At 44.0% G+C, this 21174-nt stretch overlaps 1 protein-coding gene across 1 annotated transcript; it reads right to left on the bottom strand.

The window, feature by feature from the left end:
• Positions 1-479: 479 nt before the first annotated feature.
• kcnq1.1 (potassium voltage-gated channel, KQT-like subfamily, member 1.1) lies at positions 480-19061 on the bottom strand (the record flags this gene model as incomplete). Its single annotated transcript, XM_083665704.1, has 18 exons — positions 480-1310; positions 1970-2031; positions 2244-2290; positions 2497-2591; positions 3693-3768; positions 6616-6745; positions 6991-7047; positions 7629-7655; positions 7975-8113; positions 8283-8399; positions 8642-8737; positions 9059-9169; positions 9415-9555; positions 9836-9932; positions 10273-10351; positions 10571-10697; positions 14011-14101; positions 18673-19061. 18 exons carry the CDS (start codon positions 19059-19061, stop codon positions 1101-1103), a joined length of 2091 nt encoding a protein of 696 aa, XP_083521830.1. The 3' UTR covers positions 480-1100.
• Positions 19062-21174: the final 2113 nt, after the last annotated feature.

Here is a 21174-nt window from a genome sequence, read left to right as displayed (position 1 = left end):
TAATCACTAGCATAAACAAGGACTAAAACTCAGCAGTGTCCCCATGGCAACATTCACTCCCCTCACCCACCTCCAACACCACCACAAAGACCACCACACTTATACACTTCAGGAGAGGGGGCTATTGTCCTCAGCACATAGGCAGAAGGCAGGGTCCAGATGGTCATTTGGCCTTTTATCTGTATGACTACTACCACTGGAGGAATGCAAGGATCCCCTGGAAGGCTAAGCAAGGATGAGGTCACCATCTGCTGCAGGGGTCACCTGTCCAAAGACCAAATATTAGCCACACTCTGGCTCCTTCCATCCCCCAAGCCGTGGGGGAAGGGGCATTTTATAAGAGAGATCTCCCCCCTTGACCAGGAATTGTTAACCACATAACAAAAACAAATAGCTTTTTGAAATTAATTTATTGGTAATAACAGGTCTTGAATATTTCAAGTCTTTATAAAACAGAGTAATCAAACAATTTGCATTGAAAGTTTACACCAAACCTCTCACTCATTATGAAAGCAACACAAGTGGGGTTGCTTTTTGAAGGCACATAGCTATATGTTTCCGTGTTATGAAAACCTATTATTGTATGATTCCAATTAGTGATTATGAAATATATTTACATAGCTGCATATTCTTTAACTGTTGAAACCCTTTTAAAATCATCTTAAAGTAAATCTGAAATAAAAAAGATAACATACCAACATACCAGCAATTCCAAATATGGTCTTCATGTCTAGTAAATATAATATTACGCATTTAATCTTGTAGATATAATTTGACACTCAATGTTTCCCTTTACATATCATGGGGAGAGTATACATGATTTGGTGTTATCTGATTATCTGGTTTGTGTAAATAGAACATGTTGTGTACGATTGACTGGAATAAGAGAAGGTAGCAAGGGATGGCAGTTGGCATTGCTCCGGTTCAGGGGCTCTCGTCCTGGTTGAGAGTGGAGCTGAGAGGGGGGTAGACGGTGGAGGTGGAAAGTGATGGCAGTTGGCATTGCTCCACTTCAGGGGCTCTCGTCCTGGTTGAGAGTGGAGCTGAGAGGGGGGTAGACGGTGGAGGTGGAGAGTGATGGTAGTTGCCATTGCTCCACTTCAGGGGCTCTCGTCCTGGCTGAGAGTGGAATTGAGGCGGGGGTGGAGTGTGGAGGTGGAGAGCTGTTCATAGCTGGGCAGACTGTCCTGGCTGGGGACACTGCTCCCCCTGCCCTGTGGCTTCCCCCTGCCTCTCCCTACGTCCTCTTGGCCCAACAGGTGGGTGAGGGACTCTGCGATGCGGTTGAGCGTCTGGTCCATGTGTGTTACCTGTAAACACAGGACAAACAGTGTTGATGAACGAACTTGATGATGACAGACAGCTGCATTAATAAAAAGCATATAATATCATAGTAGTAGGTCTATATAGTGGTCGTCATTGTAGTCATGTGTGTTGGTACCTGACTTTTACATTGTCCCTCCAATGAGGATTTATTTGTATTGTATACATTTCCTACCAATTATATCTTCATATTCCCACAGCAATAATATAAGAGAATACAATCAAATACACACTACTCACACCCGTTATTTCCAGCCAAACAATTAAATCCCCTATGTGAAAACAAACCAAGCCACTCTCGTCGTTCATCAAAGAATCAAAGGGGTTTTTAATGAAAACCAAAACAAACAGAACTTGAAAGGTAATTGAAAATCGTCCCTTTTTTATCAACTTAAGGATGCCATTAAGGGAGGGACTGTGTCCGTGTAGAGAGTGAGAGAATCCCCTCATATCAGACTGTTGTTGTTGACACATGCCCATGCTTGAGGAGCCTGCTATATACAGTAGCACCGAACAGCTTTTTCTACAGTATAACTGGTGTGTGGTAACTAACAACTCTGCCACCAAATGGCTGCAGTGCATCACAAAGGTTGGTGCTTAACGTTGGAGGTGGGACCAGTGGATGTTGTGTGAACTGAACTCTTACCCTCTCCTCCATTCTGTGGAGTCTGGAGCCAATGGTGTTGGTGCCTTTGTCTTTGGCCCGCTCTTGAGATATGAATAAAGAATAAAGATGAATAAAGAGACCTTTACCCAAGACATACCTAAACAACACCAGAAGCCCTACTCCACATTTTTTTGTGGAAGATCCCTTTAAATGACTCTTCATCATCATATCAATTCCCCACTCTAATATAATAACAATATTTGAGTAATTTTCCACAATGAAAGTCATGGAGAATAACAATGTAACTATCTACCTGGGCTAGTCTGGAACAGGGTCAGCTTCCCCAGAGACTGATCCAGCCTAGAAGAGAAATAAAGACACCTTTTTTATACAGAATATAACTATGTAACTTTGAGTCAAGCACCAAGCATCAAACATGAATAGCCAAGTCATGGACTAATATTGATAAGTTTATTGCAATGATGTATTTTTGTTTTTTGTCCTTCCTCCCATCTAAGGCTAAGGCAGGGGTATCTTGCTCTGAGACAGAGTTGAAGAAAGCCCACCTCCTCTGCAGCTCCTTGATGCGCACCATGAGGTTGAGGTGTCCTTGGGAGTACTGCTCGATGACGTCCCTCACGTCGTAGGGCTTACGGGCTTGCTGCAAAGCACAGTCACACAAACAGGGAAACAGCTCAACTGTCTGCCTGACTCAGTAGAGACAGGAATCCAAGACGCCCCGCTGGTGGAACGAACTTCCCACTGCTGTCAGGACTGCAGAGTCAGTACCTATCTTCCGCCGTAGACCCATTTCTTCAGGCTACATCTTGACTGTCCCTCCTAAAGACCTCTTCATCCCCACTACCCCCCTGTACAGTTTCTCAACTGTAAATAAAACATTTAAAAAAAGCGTTGTGATTGCCAATGGCCCCTGGTCCTAGCATAGATTTGTTTTTCTTATGATGACTGATGTATAGATGATCCACTTACTTAGACAAATGTCCAAAGTCACTTTGGATAAAGCCATCTGCTAAATGTCTAAAATGTAATGTAAATGTAAAATTTGCATTCAAAATACACCACCTCACAGGCTGCAGTGTTATTTGTTTAGAGTGTAGGGACACCAGTGAACACAGTCAACCACACATCAAAAGTAATCATCCACACACACACACACACACACACACACACACACACACACACACACACACACACACACACACACACACACGCTTAGCCAGACACCAAAGCAAACACACAATCACAGTGCTGCGTCTGCTCTGAGACTGAGAGAAGAGGCCCTTCATTGTCTGCCTTTGTTTGCGTTAGCTCCTCAGACAACCGGTGTCACTTGATCAAGGCGGGCCCGCCTCGAAACGCAAACAATCACACCGACATGAGGATCAGCAGCCCATTAAGAGGAGAGTAAACACCATCATCATGACATCAGTCCCAGTCCAAATGCCAGTGCTAGTCTGTAGCAAGCTGAGAAACAGCATATACTGTGTACTGAGACTTGTCTGGGAAAGGAGACGGTGGAGCTGAGGAGCAGAGAACTAAAATACCCTAACTAGCTAGCAGAATATAACTTGATGGATGAGAATAGAAGATGAGTATGTCTTAGTATTCAGTCCATACAGCAGTGCATGCCAGCACAGCCTAATCTGCCAGTGCATGCCAGCACAGCCTAATCTGCCAGTGATGCCAATACAGTGAAGTGTACAGAACTGTAAAACATTCACACGACTAAAACCCGACCCACCTGGAATTTCTTCTGGGCGATAAAGTAGCGCATTCGCTGGATCACGCGGATGGCTTTTCTGTGACTGTCCGTAAACCTGTGTGAGAGAGCTGGATGAGTGACACAAGGCTTTATAACTACGAACAGAGGGCCTTTCGTCTCTGGCAGGGAATAGTGGGGGTATTCCAGGGGAGGCTGGTGGAGGTAGAAATCGGAGGACGGTCTCATTGTAATGCATGGAATTGAATGAGGAATGGTTTCAAAGATTTGATACCATTCCATGCATTATACATGCATTATACAACTGTACAACTCTCTTGTTTACTTGCCTTCATGACACTCACTCTAGCTTTAACTTCTTGTCCTCGATTGGATATATAGAATATGCAGAAATCCAGTAAAAAGAAAGAACTTGAAGCTAACTAAACTAAAGCATTAGTCGATTAATATGTTTGATTAATCAATGTATCTGTACGGCCCTAGTTGTTATCTTATTATTATTATCTCTTATCTATGTATCTATAGCTATGTCTTTCTTACATGTGCCTCTAAAATGTGGCGACTGAACAGCTGTTGTTCAAAAACCTTGTTGAATCTGACTTTGAGTGTTATTGTAAAAATAGGCCCAGAGTCATAGTAGATTCAGTGGTGGCTGGTGGTTAGTGTCCATTAGTGAGAAGCTGTAGTTTGTCAGGCCTCATTACCCTGATAGCGCAGTGAGAAGGCCAGCAGCAGGCAACTCTGACAACAGGCGCAGAGTGAGAATGATAGATAGGGACATCCACCATAGGGACAAATTGAAATTGTGTGTGTGCGTGTGTGTGTGTGTGTGTGTGTGTGTGTGTGTGAGAGAGAGAGAGAGAGAGAGAAGAGAGAGAGGGTAAAATAATAAGCTTCCCACATGGTTGTTTCTCCATAAGCAAATCTCTGCTATTGTTCCTGTATGTGTGTGTGAGAGAGAGAGAGAGATAAAGAGAAGCAAGGGAGGGATACCAGCAGTCTAAACCTGGAGGATTTGAGTTTGATACTCTTGATCTACCGATAGCCTAACACATACATAACACATACATCTGTAACCCCCATCCCCATCTCTCGCTCACTCTCTACCTCCATTAAATGACACCTAGGTGACAGGAGGACCAATGGTCCTGGTGGTCTAGTTGTAGGGGTCAAAGTCTGTCTGTTTGTCTCTCTGTCTGTCTGTCTGTCTGTCTGTCTGTCTGTCTGTCAGGGCTGTCTGTCTGTCTGTCTGTCAGGGCTGTCTGTCTGTCTGTCTGTCGGGCTGTCTGTCAGGGCTGTCTGTCTGTCTGTCTGTCTGTCTGTCTGTCAGGGCTGTGCCTGTGCCTGAGCTTGTGTTTGTCTGTGTTGTTTGTTGTAACAACAATGTGGCAGGCACACCAGAGGAGATGAAAGTGACAGGACGTGGAACAGGAAGAGGTTACCATTACTGATGTCAACACCCGCTGTCCAAACAGATCCACCCTCTCTCTGATCTCAGGGCAGCTGAGCCTCTTACGGTTAGTGGCCTTCATACAGCTAAACATCCCCATGCTCATAGCTGCCTCACATACTCAGTAACGCTTTCTTTTACAGTCCTATTTCAACTGGCATTTACTTGCTATGAAATGGATGGTAGTGGTGCTTCTCGGAATTCCCAAAAGACCCAAAAGTAATTATCATGTAATTAACACACCATTAACATTTAACTATGTCATTTTTAATTGAATGCCATGTAAATGGCAGACTGTGAAATCAAGTGCAACAAAAACCTGTTCTGATATAAGGTCAGATGCCAGTAGCTCCTCCTAGCCCTATGGTGTGCTACATTAAGTGCATTTTCTGTGGCTCCATTCTTGCTAAATGTCAAACTCCTTGTCAGTCAGTGCTACCTTTACACTCTTCACATTTACCTGAGAGTGAAGGGACATCTCTCACTGCCCTAATATCAAACATCTGCTCTTCCCCTGCTAGCATTGTGCTAAAGTCATGAAAAAGAAGAATGTGGAGTTATCTTTGTTGTGAAAGCCTCCCATGATGGGAAAGGAACCGAACTACCACAACTGCAATCAGGAGAAATATAAACAGGAAACAACTGTTGTGAGGGTGAAATGTATCTTACGGTCAAAATATACAACATTGTATAAACTGTGAGCAGGACCCTGAGCAAACACTCACATTAAAGGGGGAATCTGTCTTTGAATTTGAGAGTGGTTAGATTTCTCCTGCTCCACCCTTCAGCTGTTTGCAAAAGAAAAAAAAGGGGCAGGTTGACTGCGTTGTTGAATCCCAGACTGCCCCTTTAAAGGTCCTGAAACCTCAGTTGAGTAAAACTCTATTTATCTACAACATTTAACCCATTATTTTACATGTATGTTGATGGAGAGCAAGAGTCAACTGGAGGCTGTAGATGATTAGGTGGTCATGGTACCATGGTAGCATGGTAGCAGTGATCAGGTTGGGAATTTCAACCATGCCATGGTGAATAAACCCCTCATGCTCTTAATAAGAAGTGCTATGTGATTTTTAATGACCTCCCAAAAACAAACTCCCCTGCTCCCTGCTATTTTTAGTAAGGGGGCATAGCTTAAGGGGCATTGCTTGTCCCAAGTGTTTAGTAGTCAATGGGGTGCAGAGAGGTCCCTGCTAATGACATCCCTGCATGCGATGTCCAGTCTGCCCCGCTAGCCCAATGCTCACTATGGGAGCAATAAAAGACAGGAAATGAGCCCCATTAACACCACTTACATTTAAATTGCGTTCCAGTAATTTATCTGATGCTCTTCTCCAGCAATCCTACAACAATTAACAGTCATGTTCTCTTGACATTTGTAATTATACACGCACGCACGCATGCACGCACGCACGCACGCACGCACGCACGCACGCACGCACAGTGATGTCCTGCACTGTCACTCTGGATAAGGCAGACTGAGAATAGACTCACTGTGACACATGGGTGACCGGGACCAGCTCACTGTCTCTCTCTCCCTCCAGCTCCAGATCATCCGCAAAGCTGCAATTCCTCTGGAGAGGACGAGGGGACTGCACATCCAAGAAGCCGGTGCTCTTCTTCACTGAACACACACACACACACACACACACACACACACACACACACACACACACACACACACACACACACACACACACACACACACACACACACACACACACACACACACACACACACACAATCAGCAGTCTACCACAAAATGTTAGCCTCAGACATGCAGATTTTGGTTGAAATAAATTTGGTAAAAAAAATCTATATGACTACAAAGACATGTTAGATGTTCCATCCAGCCTCTGATTTGGCTACCTGGGGATGGTGAGCTGAACTGAAAGGAGGACAGGGAGGGCCAGGACTGCTGGTGATCTGAGGTACAGAGGGAAGGGGAGACAGAAAAACAGTGTTATGTTGAAATCTAGCCCACAGGACACAGTTTGGCTACATGCAGATATTAATGGAGCAATACTCAATAGATGGTGGCATAACAAGAGGTATTTTTAAATAATCCCAATAATCCCATAATATAACCACTGCCCCATGTGTTGCCAGTAAATGTGTAGAACCCACAACATTTTAGTCTCTCAATTATCTACAGTGCAGTTGCCTCAATCTCAGTGATCAACTCAAGTTGGGCTGAGTTTGTACAGAGCTGACAAAACGTTGCTGCACATGAAGTTGCATTCAAGTGAAAGACAGCTAAAACAGTAAGAGTGATAGTGATTGGACAGGAGGACAGTAAGAGTGATAGTGATTGGAGAGGACAATAACAGTGATGGTGATTGGACAAGAGGACAGTAACAGTGATAGTGATTGGACAGGAGGACAGTAAGAGTGATAGTGATTGGAGAGGACAATAACAGTGATGGTGATTGGACAAGAGGACAGTAACAGTGATAGTGATTGGACAAGAGGACATGTGCTGGAAGTGGACACTAACAGCAGCTCACCACATCCTCCCAGAGGACAGGCTCCGGCTGAAACAGGAAACAGTGAGAAGAGTGAAAGAGAGGGAGGTAAAAAAAGACAGGAGAGAGAAGAAGAGAGTGAAAGGGAGTCCGACAAGAACCCATGGACACAACAGATCAGATGAGAGAGAGCATCACTCTAAGAAACTGATCAAATGTTGTACAGTTGGTTGCAGGACAGTTGGTTGCAGGACTGTCCATAGGTTGCTATCTCACATTCCTTCCAACTTTCTGACATAGCAGGCTAGGGAGGTGGGTCCATTTTGAATCAGGACCATATGGTAAACATACAGTGAAAGTGATTGGACAAATGTCCACCTCCTCCTACCTGCGCCCACCGTGCTGTAGACATCCGAGCTCAGCTCTTTCCCACTGCCGAACACAGAGTCGTAGGTGATACTGGGGACAGTGGGAGAACTGGGGCCGTTGTCCTTCTCATTGCTCTTCAGCTTCCTCCTCATCTTCACCTGTCCACACATGGGCAGGAGCCGTTGATAATACATACTATATACAGTGTATCTGTATACTGCCAACTACGGAACCGGCCAATGGAGTCTTTTAGCATAGTTGCCTATAAATGATAGAAAACTAGAAAGTGGATGTGGATGTGGAGGAAGAGAGTGAGTGGCTGCTGACCGTTTTCTTGGGCTTGGGGCTGGACACTGAAGAGCTGTGTATGGTTAGTCTCTTCCTCACAAACATCTTGAAGGTGGCAGAGTCAGGGTTCTCCAAAGCAAAGCACCTCCAGGAGGTCTGGGGCCATCAGATGGGAGGGGGGAAGAGCATGGGTTGAGAGGAGGCTCACATACAAGAAACATACAAGAAACGTTTTATCATGTATTGTATTGCCTATACAGGGTAAGGCAAGTGAATGCTCTCTAATGTTTGTCTATCAATTCCCTTGTCTTTATTTTGCAACATTACACTGTCCCAGACTTTACCATTGATCTCAATGGTATTTGACTGATTGAGAAGGGGGTTTCTGTCTGTCTGACCTGGATTAGGCAGGCAGCAGCAGGGATCTGTCTGTTGAAGTGCTTCTGTCTCTGTTTCTGCTGCACCTTCAGGGCAAAACCAGATCCTAGGATGCCCTGCAGGCAAAAACACCACCGCCATTGTGTTTAGGAATGAATGAATGATGGAATGACTGGATGAATGAATAAATGAATGAAAGAATAAAGAATTAATGAATAAACAAATGAATTAATGATTTAATGAATTAATGAATGAATATCATCATGTGATGGTCCAAACAACTGTTATCAGTTGTGAAAGGTACATACAGTATACTGATATGTATTGTGTTGTACAATATGTGTTGTGTTCATACTTCCTAGGGTAATTTGAAACTTTCTGATTGTGCTATCTGGCAGCCTTTCTGTCGGTATCCACCTGATAATACTGAAACTTACAGCAGGCAGGGCAAAGAAGGAGATGGCAAAGACTGAGAAACAGGATGCAATGGTCTTGCCAATCCAGGTCTGAGGTACCTTGTCTCCATAGCCTATCGTTGTGACTGTCACCTGTCACAGCAGAGAGAGAAGTCATCTAAGACATGATCTTAATTACATCTCAACTGTCTGCCTGACTCCAAGATGACCTAAAAATGTGATTTGCATTCAAAATACACCATCTCACAGGCTGCAGCATTATTTGTTTAGAGTGTAGGGACACCAGAGAACACAGCCAACCACAACACATCAAAAGTAATCACACACACACACACACACACACACACACACACACGTTATAGATAGATGATTCTTACCACCCCCCACCATAGGGCATCAGCGTAGCTCCCAAACTCTGTGACACCATTGCTGTCCACAGCGTCCTTCTCTGCCAGGTACACAAAGTAGGAGGAGAAGATCAGGCCCAGGAAACCAATGTACAGGGTGGTGATCAGCTCCTAAAAACACACACACATATGCGCGCACACGCACACACGCATGCATTCACGCACACACACGCACACGTAGGTATATACACACACAGGCACACACACAATGTTTGTAGTTAAAGCATATCGATCTGTAATAAAAAAACAAAACAAAAAAACAACCCTGCTGTTGCAAGCAATGCTCAAGCTCCAACCAACTGGGCAATCTGAGCCAAATTCACACATTATTTTTATCATGTGTATGTGTGTGTGCATGTGCGTGGGTGTGTGTGTATGTGTGTTGTTGTACCTGCCGATGGATAAAGACCACAGACCCTAGCAAGCGCCATGTCCCTCCCTGTCGGTCCACATGGAGCATTCGCAGGATCTGCAGGAAGCGAATCCCTCTGGAACAAACACACTCTTTCAGTCCCGTTATACCAGGGGTGCATTCCTGTTGACATTTTGAGCCTGCGATACCATGTGGCCATACGGGCGACCACTGGGCACTGCAGTGAAACCCATGTTAAACTTTGTGACCAAATGAGGCTGCTTTGGACTGTGTTTTTTTATTTCAGTCTTCTCCCTTGGACTGCTTTTCTTTCCATAGCCCACAAGCAACATTAGAAACAAATTAATATCACTAAATAGAAGGCTTCTTTAGGCTGGTGCCACCAATCAGAAGTTGCGCCACTCGCCATCTCTTGTAGGAATACAGCACACACACACTGGCGAACAGTGCCTTACCTTACAGCAGAGGTGGCAAACACTTGGCCATTGGAGCCCACTGCCAGCACAATGATGGAGGCCACCACTACAATCAGGTCTGCATAGTGACAGAGAGGGTTATTCACCCACCATATTACAGGACAGAGAAACAGGGTATATAACATATAAAATATTACTTATATTAATGGTAATTAATATATATTTTCAATGAATATTCTGTAATAGAGTAAATATATATCCAGATATTGTGGGAGAAAAAAAATAACGAGCATGCTAGCTAGTTACAGTACATACATTGTGTGAGCTGTGTACTTACCGATAATTGAGATTGGCTTCCTAGCGAAGCGAAGCCTTCCCAAGACGCCCACATATTTACTACGACACCCAGCGGACCACAGTCGCACTACGTACTCCACACCGAAGAACACCACCAGCACTATTTCCTGTTAGAGAGGGCAGGAGAAGGGGGAGAGAGAGAGAGAGAGAAAGAGAGAGAGAGAGAGAAAAAGAGTAGGAGGTACATTGAAGTTAAGACAGGGTAAAATAATAAGCTTCCCACATGGTTGTTTCTCCATAAGCAAATCTCTGCTATTGTTCCCGTATGTGTAAATACACTGAAAAATTTATTCCAGCTCATAATGGTTCCACTGTGGGACTCAACTAATGAACTGAAGTGAACCACTGGGCAATTGCCTTTCAATTTGTTACTTAAGCACTGACAAGCATTTAACAATTCTGCTGAACGATACAGAATTAAAACGGGTTTATGGGACTATTTAACAGTGGCAGATGGACTATACCATGGTTAGAAAAGTGGTGGTGGACAAGCTAATGTTAGGAGTCAGATCACAGGAGTCATGCGCCAGATGGTTCATTACAGGAGGTTCCCAGAGCTTGGAGTCACTACAGACCTTTTAGTCAATGCATACAAGCAGGACTAGTTGGCTGGTGGGGGCGGGGATGGGGGGTGGGTTAGGGTGGGGATAGGGGGTCGGGGTGGGGGGCGGGGTGGACTAGTGTGTTCCCTCACATCAGTCTGATGCAGACTAGACAAAGGAAGGGCCTGGCGGAGGGGGGAGGAAGGGGGCGGAGAGGTCAGTGCAAGGGCCCAACCATGCAATCATGGGAGCCTTTTCAGTCAAGACCTTTCTTGTGTTTATTACAATGTTATTTCTTCTGTAACTACTGTCACTACACAGGGACGTGAAAAACGTATGTATGATGTCACCAATAAAAAATATACTGTTGTGCAATCACTTTGGATTAAAAAATACATGACCTAAAGGAAAGAATATAGACTTTAAGAAGTTGTCCCCTTTATCTGTTGAACATGTGAGTCCACACTCACTGCAAACAGTCTTTGCCTTCTGAAGACATACACTGGTTGAGAAATAAAGAGGACACCTGTTGGGGCAGTACTTCATTCCAGGCTCCTAGCATACTAAGGCCCCCTCTAGACAGAGGCCCCTCTAATCCCACCTCTGTAGGCGCAGATTAATTTGGGATTCTGGGCGTCTACTGATGAGAGAAGCCGCACCGTTTAATCCCATTATCCACTAGCAGAGCTGAACTTTGACCCTGAGTGTGCCCTTGTGCCCGCCACACTCCGGCACTGCTCCAGATATCCCTAATCTTTCCCTCTTTCTCCCAATCTTTTCTCTCCACCGACAGCCATAAAGAATAGAGTCCCTATTGTCTCCGACCCCTCTGACTGCCAAAGGGTAGATTTGTCACCCAAGCACACAAACACAAGAGATGTTCAACAGGGCAGCTGGTGCCTCGGGGGTAAAGTTGGGCCTGGGCATCAGAGGTCAGAGGTCATGGTCTTGACAAAACCCCAAAGAGAGGGAATGGAATGTCAACAGACAATAGCTGTTCACAACTTAGAGTTGCAGTTGAAGTCAAATATCTATTTCATTGTAGTAAGATCAGGAGTTGAAGCTGGGGTATTTAAAGTGGCAATCTGGGATTCAAACCACAACAAAGCAGTCTCCCTGCCACTGTTTTTGGTAAACAGCTAAGAGATGGACTGGAGAAATGTGAACACTCTCAAATTCATAGACGGAGCTATGCTTGAAATGGCTGACCATCTGTGAGATCAAAATACTAGTTTTAACCATGTTTTAAAGCTATACAGTGTTTGTTTACAATTCCATTGCTTTTATTGTTTTTACCTGTTCAGCATCAGCACCTCCATCTGCAACTGGACCCTGGACTTCCTGACCAACAGACCCCAGTCTGTTAGGTTAGACAACCACACCTCCTCCACCCTGACCCTGACCCTGAACACCGGTGTCCCACAGGGCTGTGTTCTGAGCCCTCTCCTCTACTGCCCTCCGCCCATCCGGGAGGCGGTACAGGAGTCTCCATTCCCGCACCAGCAGGCTCAGGAACAGCTTCTTCCCTGCAGATGTTACTCTGCTGAACTCAGAATCCCGGTGGTAATCCCAGTGCCCCCCCTCCCAGGCACCCCCCTCCACGAAGAACATTGACTCCCAGTATCAGTGTACCCTCCCCCCATACATCTACTGGCTGCACACTCAGGACTTCAATTTAGCTATTGCACTACTGCTTGTTTGCACATACCATATTCATTAAGTTATATTCTTCACAATCAATGGCTATATTAAATATTAATTAACAAAAATGGATACCAGATTGCCCATTGTTGTCCACTATTTGATGTTAGTGTTATGGTTGACTGGCCTTGTTATCTAAACCCTTAATCTCATTACTACTGTAGCTATGACTCATGTAGCTGGATGGGGAGGGAGGGGATCAACCTAGGAACCTATAGTAGTGAGGTTCATAAAAGTAATCAGCATCAGTATGCAATGATAAGCTCCACACAAGCCCCACAAGAAAGTGGATCTAAATTCCCCATGTTTTTCTATATCATAGTTTTCACCACTCCCTATCTTAACATATTTTAACATATTAAGGCCTTCAAATATACCAAGTAGTGCAGGCTGGGATGCACAACTCATATCTGGGAAAGATATTCCACAGAGGGACAATACATAGTGCTCTCTAATGATCAAAAGTGTGAGAATGGAGTAGTTAGGGCCAATGGAGATTGTCTGCCCCCTTCTGGAGAGCACATACAGGTTGCATGCATGATCTAAACATGTTGCGGAAGAACATTTTTGCTAGGAAGTGTGTGATTCCCCCGATCTGCATTGTTTCATGGTTCCATCGGGATAGTGTGGTGGCCACCTTTGGCGAGACTGACAGATGGTTATGGACAACTATTACTGTCCAAGCCATGATATGCCTCCTTTAGATCTCCTCATACTTTCAGTTCTGAAAAAAGGGCTTAGTGGTCGATACAGAAAGTTTTTACCTGTTCAGTCCAGAGACTCGTTATCGTTATCAGACAGAGGATATTGAACTCATAAGTGTCATGCTGGATAAGTGGATAGCTGTCATGTAAACCTTTACAATTACATGACATGACCTTATACATCTATTTTTTTGTGAAAGGCCACAAGTTATGCCCAAACCCAGACGTTCCCTTGATGTATTGAGAGGTGAAGATGCGACCCTGTGGTGCCATCTTGTGGTGTGCTCTCCAATGTCTACCTGACCATCCAGGTTTTTTTTTTTATCAGTGCAACCTATTGAATAAAGTATGGGTTTACACAGTATTTGGACAGGGCCAGTAATGATGGTAAATAAGTAGAACATGGAAATACAAGTCATGATTGGGCATGAGGGTCCATTTATTATTATTTTTTTCTGGTTGAAACAACTCACCACCCAGAAGAGAGTTCCGTGGGCCAAAGCCTGGTACTGGTCGATGGTGGAGAGAACGCTGAGGATCAAACAGGCCAGCACTATGAGGAACCTGCAGGACAGGACACACAGAAGAACATAGAAGAACATTTGGTACGTCCTGTACTTGACTCTCCCGGTACAAACCTACAGTATGGAACCACTGCCAGATACTAACAGTGAAATACCTCAACTGATACAAAATGTTTCACTCCTGCTTAGAGTGCTTTTCCAACACTCAAACTGAGATTGGGCTAAAAGACATTACTTCAAACAACTGAGATAAGGCACAGTCATTGTGATACACCAGACCTACGTGCATTTTTTCCTGGTCATAGACAGCCATGATGTCTCATTCATAAGCTGTAGTCAGCCACAGAGTGCATGACTTTGTAGCCCATCTCACCAATGATTTATGCTGTGCAGAGCGTGGTGTGCAGAGTATAGTAATTGTACAGCAGTACAATCTTAGAAAAAATAGTTCCAAAAGGTTCTTTGGCTGTCCCATTGGGAGAACCCTTTGAAGAACCCTTATGGGTTCCATGTATAACCCTTTTATGTTCCATTTAGAACCTTCTGTGAAAATGGTAACATGGAACCCAAAAGGGTTTTTCAAAAGGGTTCTCCCACAGGGACAACTGAAGAACCCTTTATGGTTCTAGGTGGTAGAGGGTAGACTTTGTGTTGAGATGTTAGTGGAGAACCTGAGCTGAACTCGAACCTCAACCGACATTGTCTCAGAATGTGGGTGTTATTGCACAATTCAACAAAGCCATGCAATGGATCATGTTTCCTGGCAATAGATCATTATAATTGCACCACACACACACAGTCAAGTTGTTGCAGTAACAGTAATTTTTTTGTTTGTAGTTCGAGTTGCTCCAACTGAGTCTCGAACTTGCGACCTCTGACTTGACCAACAAGTGACCGTCTCCTCAAACACCCGTTGTTAAACAGCTGCGCTATCAAAAAGCTAGCCATTCAACTGCGGGTGGGGATATTTGAACTTGAGGAGTGAGTTTACCATCTCAACTCAGTTAAACACACACACACACACACACACACACACACACACACACACCTTAGAAAGGGCAACTACGTCATTTGCTGTACTCTCCCTCAAGGTCACCCTCTTTTTTTCAACTATACCAACAATAAGACCACTGTGGCTCCTCAACAGGCTTGAGATAAAGTTATTTTCTTTCCGCAAGATAAGGCAGCAAGCTACGACACCACTGACCAGACACGATGCAGATGACATAAATGTCTGACCTTTTCCTGCCCCAAACAAATTGGCAGACTTTCCCCCCTGGGCAATTTAAACCAATGAAAAAAGCAGTTGAGTGAGGTTAAGTTTTAAGTTTGAACATTTACGAGCAGCAGGTATGCTGTTCATAAGATTCAAGATTTCAAGATTCAAGATTCTTTATCTGTCACATGCATACAGTGAAATGCAAAAGTGACAGTGCCAGCAATAACCATAATAATAATCATAATAACCATTACTAACATGGAGAAACCCCTTCCCCTCCAAACCATCCTAGCTTAATTACCACCTCTCTAAATTGTTGTCTTTAACTAGTTCCAATGAACATGATGTGGTTGGCAGCCATTGGTATGTAGCTGCCTTTTCGCCCCAGGAAAACTACTGTAGATGGCCTGTACCTGAGTCAAAGTGGAGTGAGGGGTTATTTGTTTGTTCAAACACCGGTCATTGTTTGTTCTACAGGAGTCTCTATATCACCTCATAGCGTGTGCTTACTGATGATTGGACTGGAATCCAACCACCCCCCACAACACTTCAACACAGATAGCATGGAGAGAGAGAGAGAGCGCGCGCGCGAGAGAGAGAGAGAGAGAGAGAGAGAGAGAGAGAGAGTAGGGAGTATATTAAACTGGACAGGATAACAGAATGAGCTTCCCACATGGTTGTTTATCCATTTGCAAATCTCCGTTATTGTTCCCTTAAGTGTAAATACACTGAAAAATCAATTCCAGCTCATAATGGATCCACTGCAGGACTACAACTAACTTCAACATGGAGAGAGACAGAGATAGACGGGGGGGGGGGACACTTACTGTATGAGGTTCAGCCAGTGTTACATACTAGGCCTACAGGTCTGTGCCAAAACCTAATAGGCCTGCATGTTGATGCCAAAATAACATCAAAGTACAGATCTAGTAAAAGAGAAGCATGCTCATAAATGCTTATCAAGACATGGGGTTTATTGTAAAAAGCGTTCATGAATGTTTGTGTGGCACTTGTGAGGGCATAATGCATTGCATAGCTATATCACCTGTGCACAGTTAAAATCTCACAGTGGCACACACCCATTTTCAGGTGCTTGGCAACATTTTGACATGTCACACTGGCACACTGACTGAGGCATCCAATAAACAAGGAGGTTTTCTTGTCTAGGCCCAATGAGAATGTCTGACAGTTAGCCCACCGCCATCCATCTACCAAGGGTCTAACCGACCGTTTGTGGAACCATTATCTCGTTATGGATATGCCTCAGGGCATATGCCTCAGGGCATATCCATAACATGGGCCTTGGTGGCACCTACTGTGGTGGGCACCATTGACTTCTATACAGTGCCCAAAACAATTCCCTCTCCATGCTCCATCTATTATTGATGGGCAGGATCACTTGCAGTCTGCCGTGCCGCAGGAGGGATGACAGAGCAGAGGGGGGATTGGCGACAGCACACAGACAGGTAATCAAATCACTCGGTGTTATCATGCACTGTGGTGTAATGAATTTAAGGCATGTTGACTTGAGCTGTCATTTATTGCTTGTGTGTGGGACAAGGGGACAAGGTAATAGTATCATGTCATGGTGTTACTGTGTGACAGTCTCTCTTTTGCAGGCTCTCTGTTACATATTTTATTCATTTTCAACCGCTGTGAACATACTTTTAGAAGGGTTTTGACTTCTGTGTCTGAACAGTTGGAAATGTCATGACTGGCTCTTCTTACTAATGTCTTGCTTGGTACATATCAACCATACAAAAGATGGGCACTGAGAGGGCAAAGATTTTACAGAGCCATCCGATTTTTTCTCTGTATGCAAACAGACACACACACACACACACACACACACACACACACACACAGGATGTTTTGATAAGGTCATTTGGTCTCTCTGAAGCTCTGGCACTGGGTCAGTGATAAGGCCCGTCAGTGCTCTTTCCTGGCTGCTCCTGCCTGTCTCCCACACTTACGCCAGCCCAGCAAGGGAAACAACAACCCACTGGGAAAATATATCAGATAAATGTCCAGTTTGGATCACTATTTGATTGAGTTGTTATCACCCAAAACAGCATGGAAACAATACTCAACACTCAACACTGCCATAACATGAAAGATTATAGTCTGTATGTGTGTGTGTGTGTGTGTGTGTGTGTGTGTGTGTGTGTGTCTGTGTTTGTGTCGCAAAGTACATTTAAAAACTCAACAGAAATGAAAAATCAGTCACTGTGTTTTAATACATTTGTGGAAAGAAGTGAGGCGTCAGCAGTGCTCAAAATGGCCATTGGCATCCAGTGCTATCACAACTACCAATGAGACGTCTACCCACACTGAAGCATCATGGTCACTCACACTCCCCTGGCATCCCCGTCCGACACTGATGGGTCATAAGGTGGCAGTGCCAAGCAGGGCCTACATGCTCTCAGAGCAGCCAGGCTGCCAAGTTTAGCTGCCCACTATCAGCCCCAGTGAGAGGACATACAGCGTATGGGAGTGGGCTGGATGGGGGAGTGGGAGTGGGCTGGATGGGGGAGTGGGAGTGGGGCGAGCGTTGGTCCTCATACTGCACATTCCTCAGTTATAAGGCCCTGACTCTCTCATGGGCTGTCTCTCACAACCCTCACTCTCTCACAACCCTGACTCTCTCACAACCCTGACTCTCTCACAACCCTGACTCTCTCATGGGCTGTGTCAGACAACCCTGACTCTCTCATGGGCTGTGTCAGACAACTCTGACTCTCTCATGGGCTGTCAGACAACTCTGACTCTCTCATGGGCTGTGTCAGACAACTCTGACTCTCTCACGGGCTGTTTCTGACAACCCTGACTCTCTCATAGACTGTCTCTGACATCAGACAACTAACCTCCATGTTGGGACTTTCCCTTTCTTCATTAACATATAAAGGGATAGATTATACTATGCATTTTACCAGGTGGCAGAACTTCTAAATGTTACACTTAAAGAGACACTTCACTTTTTTGTATATTATATTTATTTCTCCAGCACCATACCAGTGTCTAAATATGTGAATAAATATGCCATTTTCTACATTATGTAGCCAAAAAGATAAGAGAAAAGGTGCTGGAGTTACTGAATATTAGTTTTTAAAGTCCCTTTAATGCCCACTTTTTCTCAAAAACATTTTATGGCAGCAGTGATTTGACTTGAGTCACACATTTGAATCATCACTAGATCATTTTAAGACAACATTAGAAAATGTATTAGTTCAAATAGTCCCTATAGGATACCACATTGGCATGTCCCCTGTTTTAACCAGATGGGACAGATAGGGAAATGCCCTTCATTAAATTCAAACACTACCTATAAACGACGATTGGCAAGTAAAGTAATTCTACACAATTGTAATCCTACTATCATCAAAAACACTTACACTGAGAAGTGATAGACGAAGCATTTCCACCCCGATGGTCTTTCCAAAAAGTTATACACGCGTCCTTGAACATACGCACGGGTGATAATTGGGCGAGTTACGCTGTATACGGACATCCGGGGGTGAGGATTCATCCCGTGCAGGTGAGACACAGGGTGAGTGACAGTTGTATGGACGGTGATGTCCTCAATGTGTGTGTTACTGTCTGCAGACATTTTCTCCTTCGCTAATAGCCTGCTGTTGCAAATAACTGAGCCAGGCTCATAATGTGTGGTGGTTGACGCGGCTTCTGACATCTCCAACTCCGGCTGTTTCTTTCCATGTGTTGCCACGGTCGAGGACCTCCGTATGCCCCATTGACTCGTTTTACTCTGAGCCGGAGAGGACATGCTGTCAGCAGTCTGGTGTATTTCTTATCAATGGAATGGACGTCTGTCTCCCACCACTGCTCACTTGATGGAAAGCTAGCAAGCGGGACGAGGCAGGCAGAAGCAGCAACCGTTAAAGAGAAAAAAAACAACAACTGCTGTCTTGTCAGGTATCTCTTCAACAGCTGTCTTCACGTTATCATGTAGGAGATACACCATGCACTGTAGCCTTCTTGTTGTTGTCCAATTGTTCAAGGGATCCTTTTGAAATATCTGAGGTACTTCAGTTGATATGCCAAGAAAACTTTGAGTAGCATACGTGCCCTACCTGTTGCTGGACCTTTATCAGCTGTAGACCCGTGGCTGTTTGGCGCTTGAGAGCGCGCAAAAGGTATAGTCAGTTTCTGGGCAGGGCAGCAGTGGACAAATGCTACTAATGTTTACTTCTTTTATATGAGCCAACGCTGAGCCTCGAGCCTTTTTGTAGCCTATTCTACAAACAGTAACATTTGTAGCCTTGCAGCACTTACACTGTATTAACAACTCCAAAGCAAGTGTTAGGTTAAAATGCAGGATTCGCTTAAATGACCTTGAACATCCTTGGTATTGAAGGAGGACATTGGCTATCTGAAACCCTGGTTTTAATTGAAGTCATGTGGCACTGGAGTGGTGGCAGGTTCTGTTGACAGGTGGATATTAACCTACCTTACCTGCTGAAGTGAATGCAAACTAGTGCTTACTGTGTGCATAGCCCCCCTACAAATTCCAGTTCCTGTTCGTGTAGTACACTAGAACTCATATTTGTGCAGTTACAATAATGATGAGGGTAAGATAATTCCAGAGGTCAATCTCAAGGTTAGCCATTGTGGTAAAAAACCTGATGACAAAATGCCTGTGTAACTAGTCTGTTGGAGTGGAGGCATGACATTTCTACTTTGTAATATGGCAATAACACAATTGCACTTTGTTTTGCAATATATTGACTTGAAAAGTACAAAACAGAACACTTATAAGATGAATGTAATAGATGAATGTAATGTAATAACAGGGTTAAACTCAAAATCAATGTAATATAGTGTCTTAGACCCGCACATTATTACAATATTTTGACACACACTCTTCTGTGCACTATTTTGACAGTGTGTGGGTCTCCATCAAACCCCGCATCTTACTCATAAACCCTGTGGCTAATATTTTACTTATTAAGGACTGAACAAAACACAGAGGGCATTCACTTGTTATGGGGCATGCCTAGTATGTGATTTTGTAATGCTCTTATGATTTATCATGTTCATTATATTATTTATTATCCCATAAAGTCTCATATAGTCACTACCTTAGGCTACTTACTACCTTTAAGAGTTCTTCTGAATTGATTTTACAGTACCAGTCATGTTCAGTGGTAGACACCAGGAGGCAGTCTTTCCACTGTCTGTGGAAGGCCCCCTAATGTTTCATTTAGGCTGCTCCCCTTTATATGTGTCTATTCCTGAATACCAAGTCAACCACTTACCCCTACATCCTAGGCATTGGATCTGAGAGGATTTGATAGGTGTCAGTAAAATAGCAAACATTCCACCCTGACTATCAGAGGATTTAACCACCATATTGCTTATACAGATCGGATCTACAGAAGTGTTTGGGACATAGAGGCGAGGGGTTAGTTTGGGTTGGGTGCAATCGTTTACTCCCTGTATTGGGAAATTAGCGCCCCCTTGTGGTGAAATGGAGAAGTAACAGTTGGCGGCAACTGTGTGTTATAGTACCTTTGCTGTTTTAATACTGTTTCTATTCTTAGCCTCATGATGACTCACAATGTTCCAGGTGAGAAACACAGAATAATGTGTTAACACATACAGTGTTAGACTTAAATTAGTAAGAAGCTACAAAGAGGGCAGTCATAGTTGTGATAATATATATTTTATGATTCTGTTCTAGTATACCTAAACTGTAATCTAAACACCTATACGTATTATAGACAGCGCAAACTGAAAGGAAGCACTATCACTTTCCTATTAATTGGAGTTATTCTAACAGTATGTATGCATACAACAAAACACAGTATACAGTACAATACAATACAGTCTCACTCCTCTGAAACAACACAGACACTCACCCATTTTGTTATAGAGAG

This window comes from Argentina silus (genome assembly GCF_951799395.1).
Source record: "Argentina silus genome assembly, chromosome: 3".
NCBI lineage: Eukaryota > Metazoa > Chordata > Actinopteri > Argentiniformes > Argentinidae > Argentina > Argentina silus.
The sequence above is the reverse complement of the archived record's forward strand: the minus strand, read 5'-3'. Positions and strand labels throughout refer to the sequence as shown.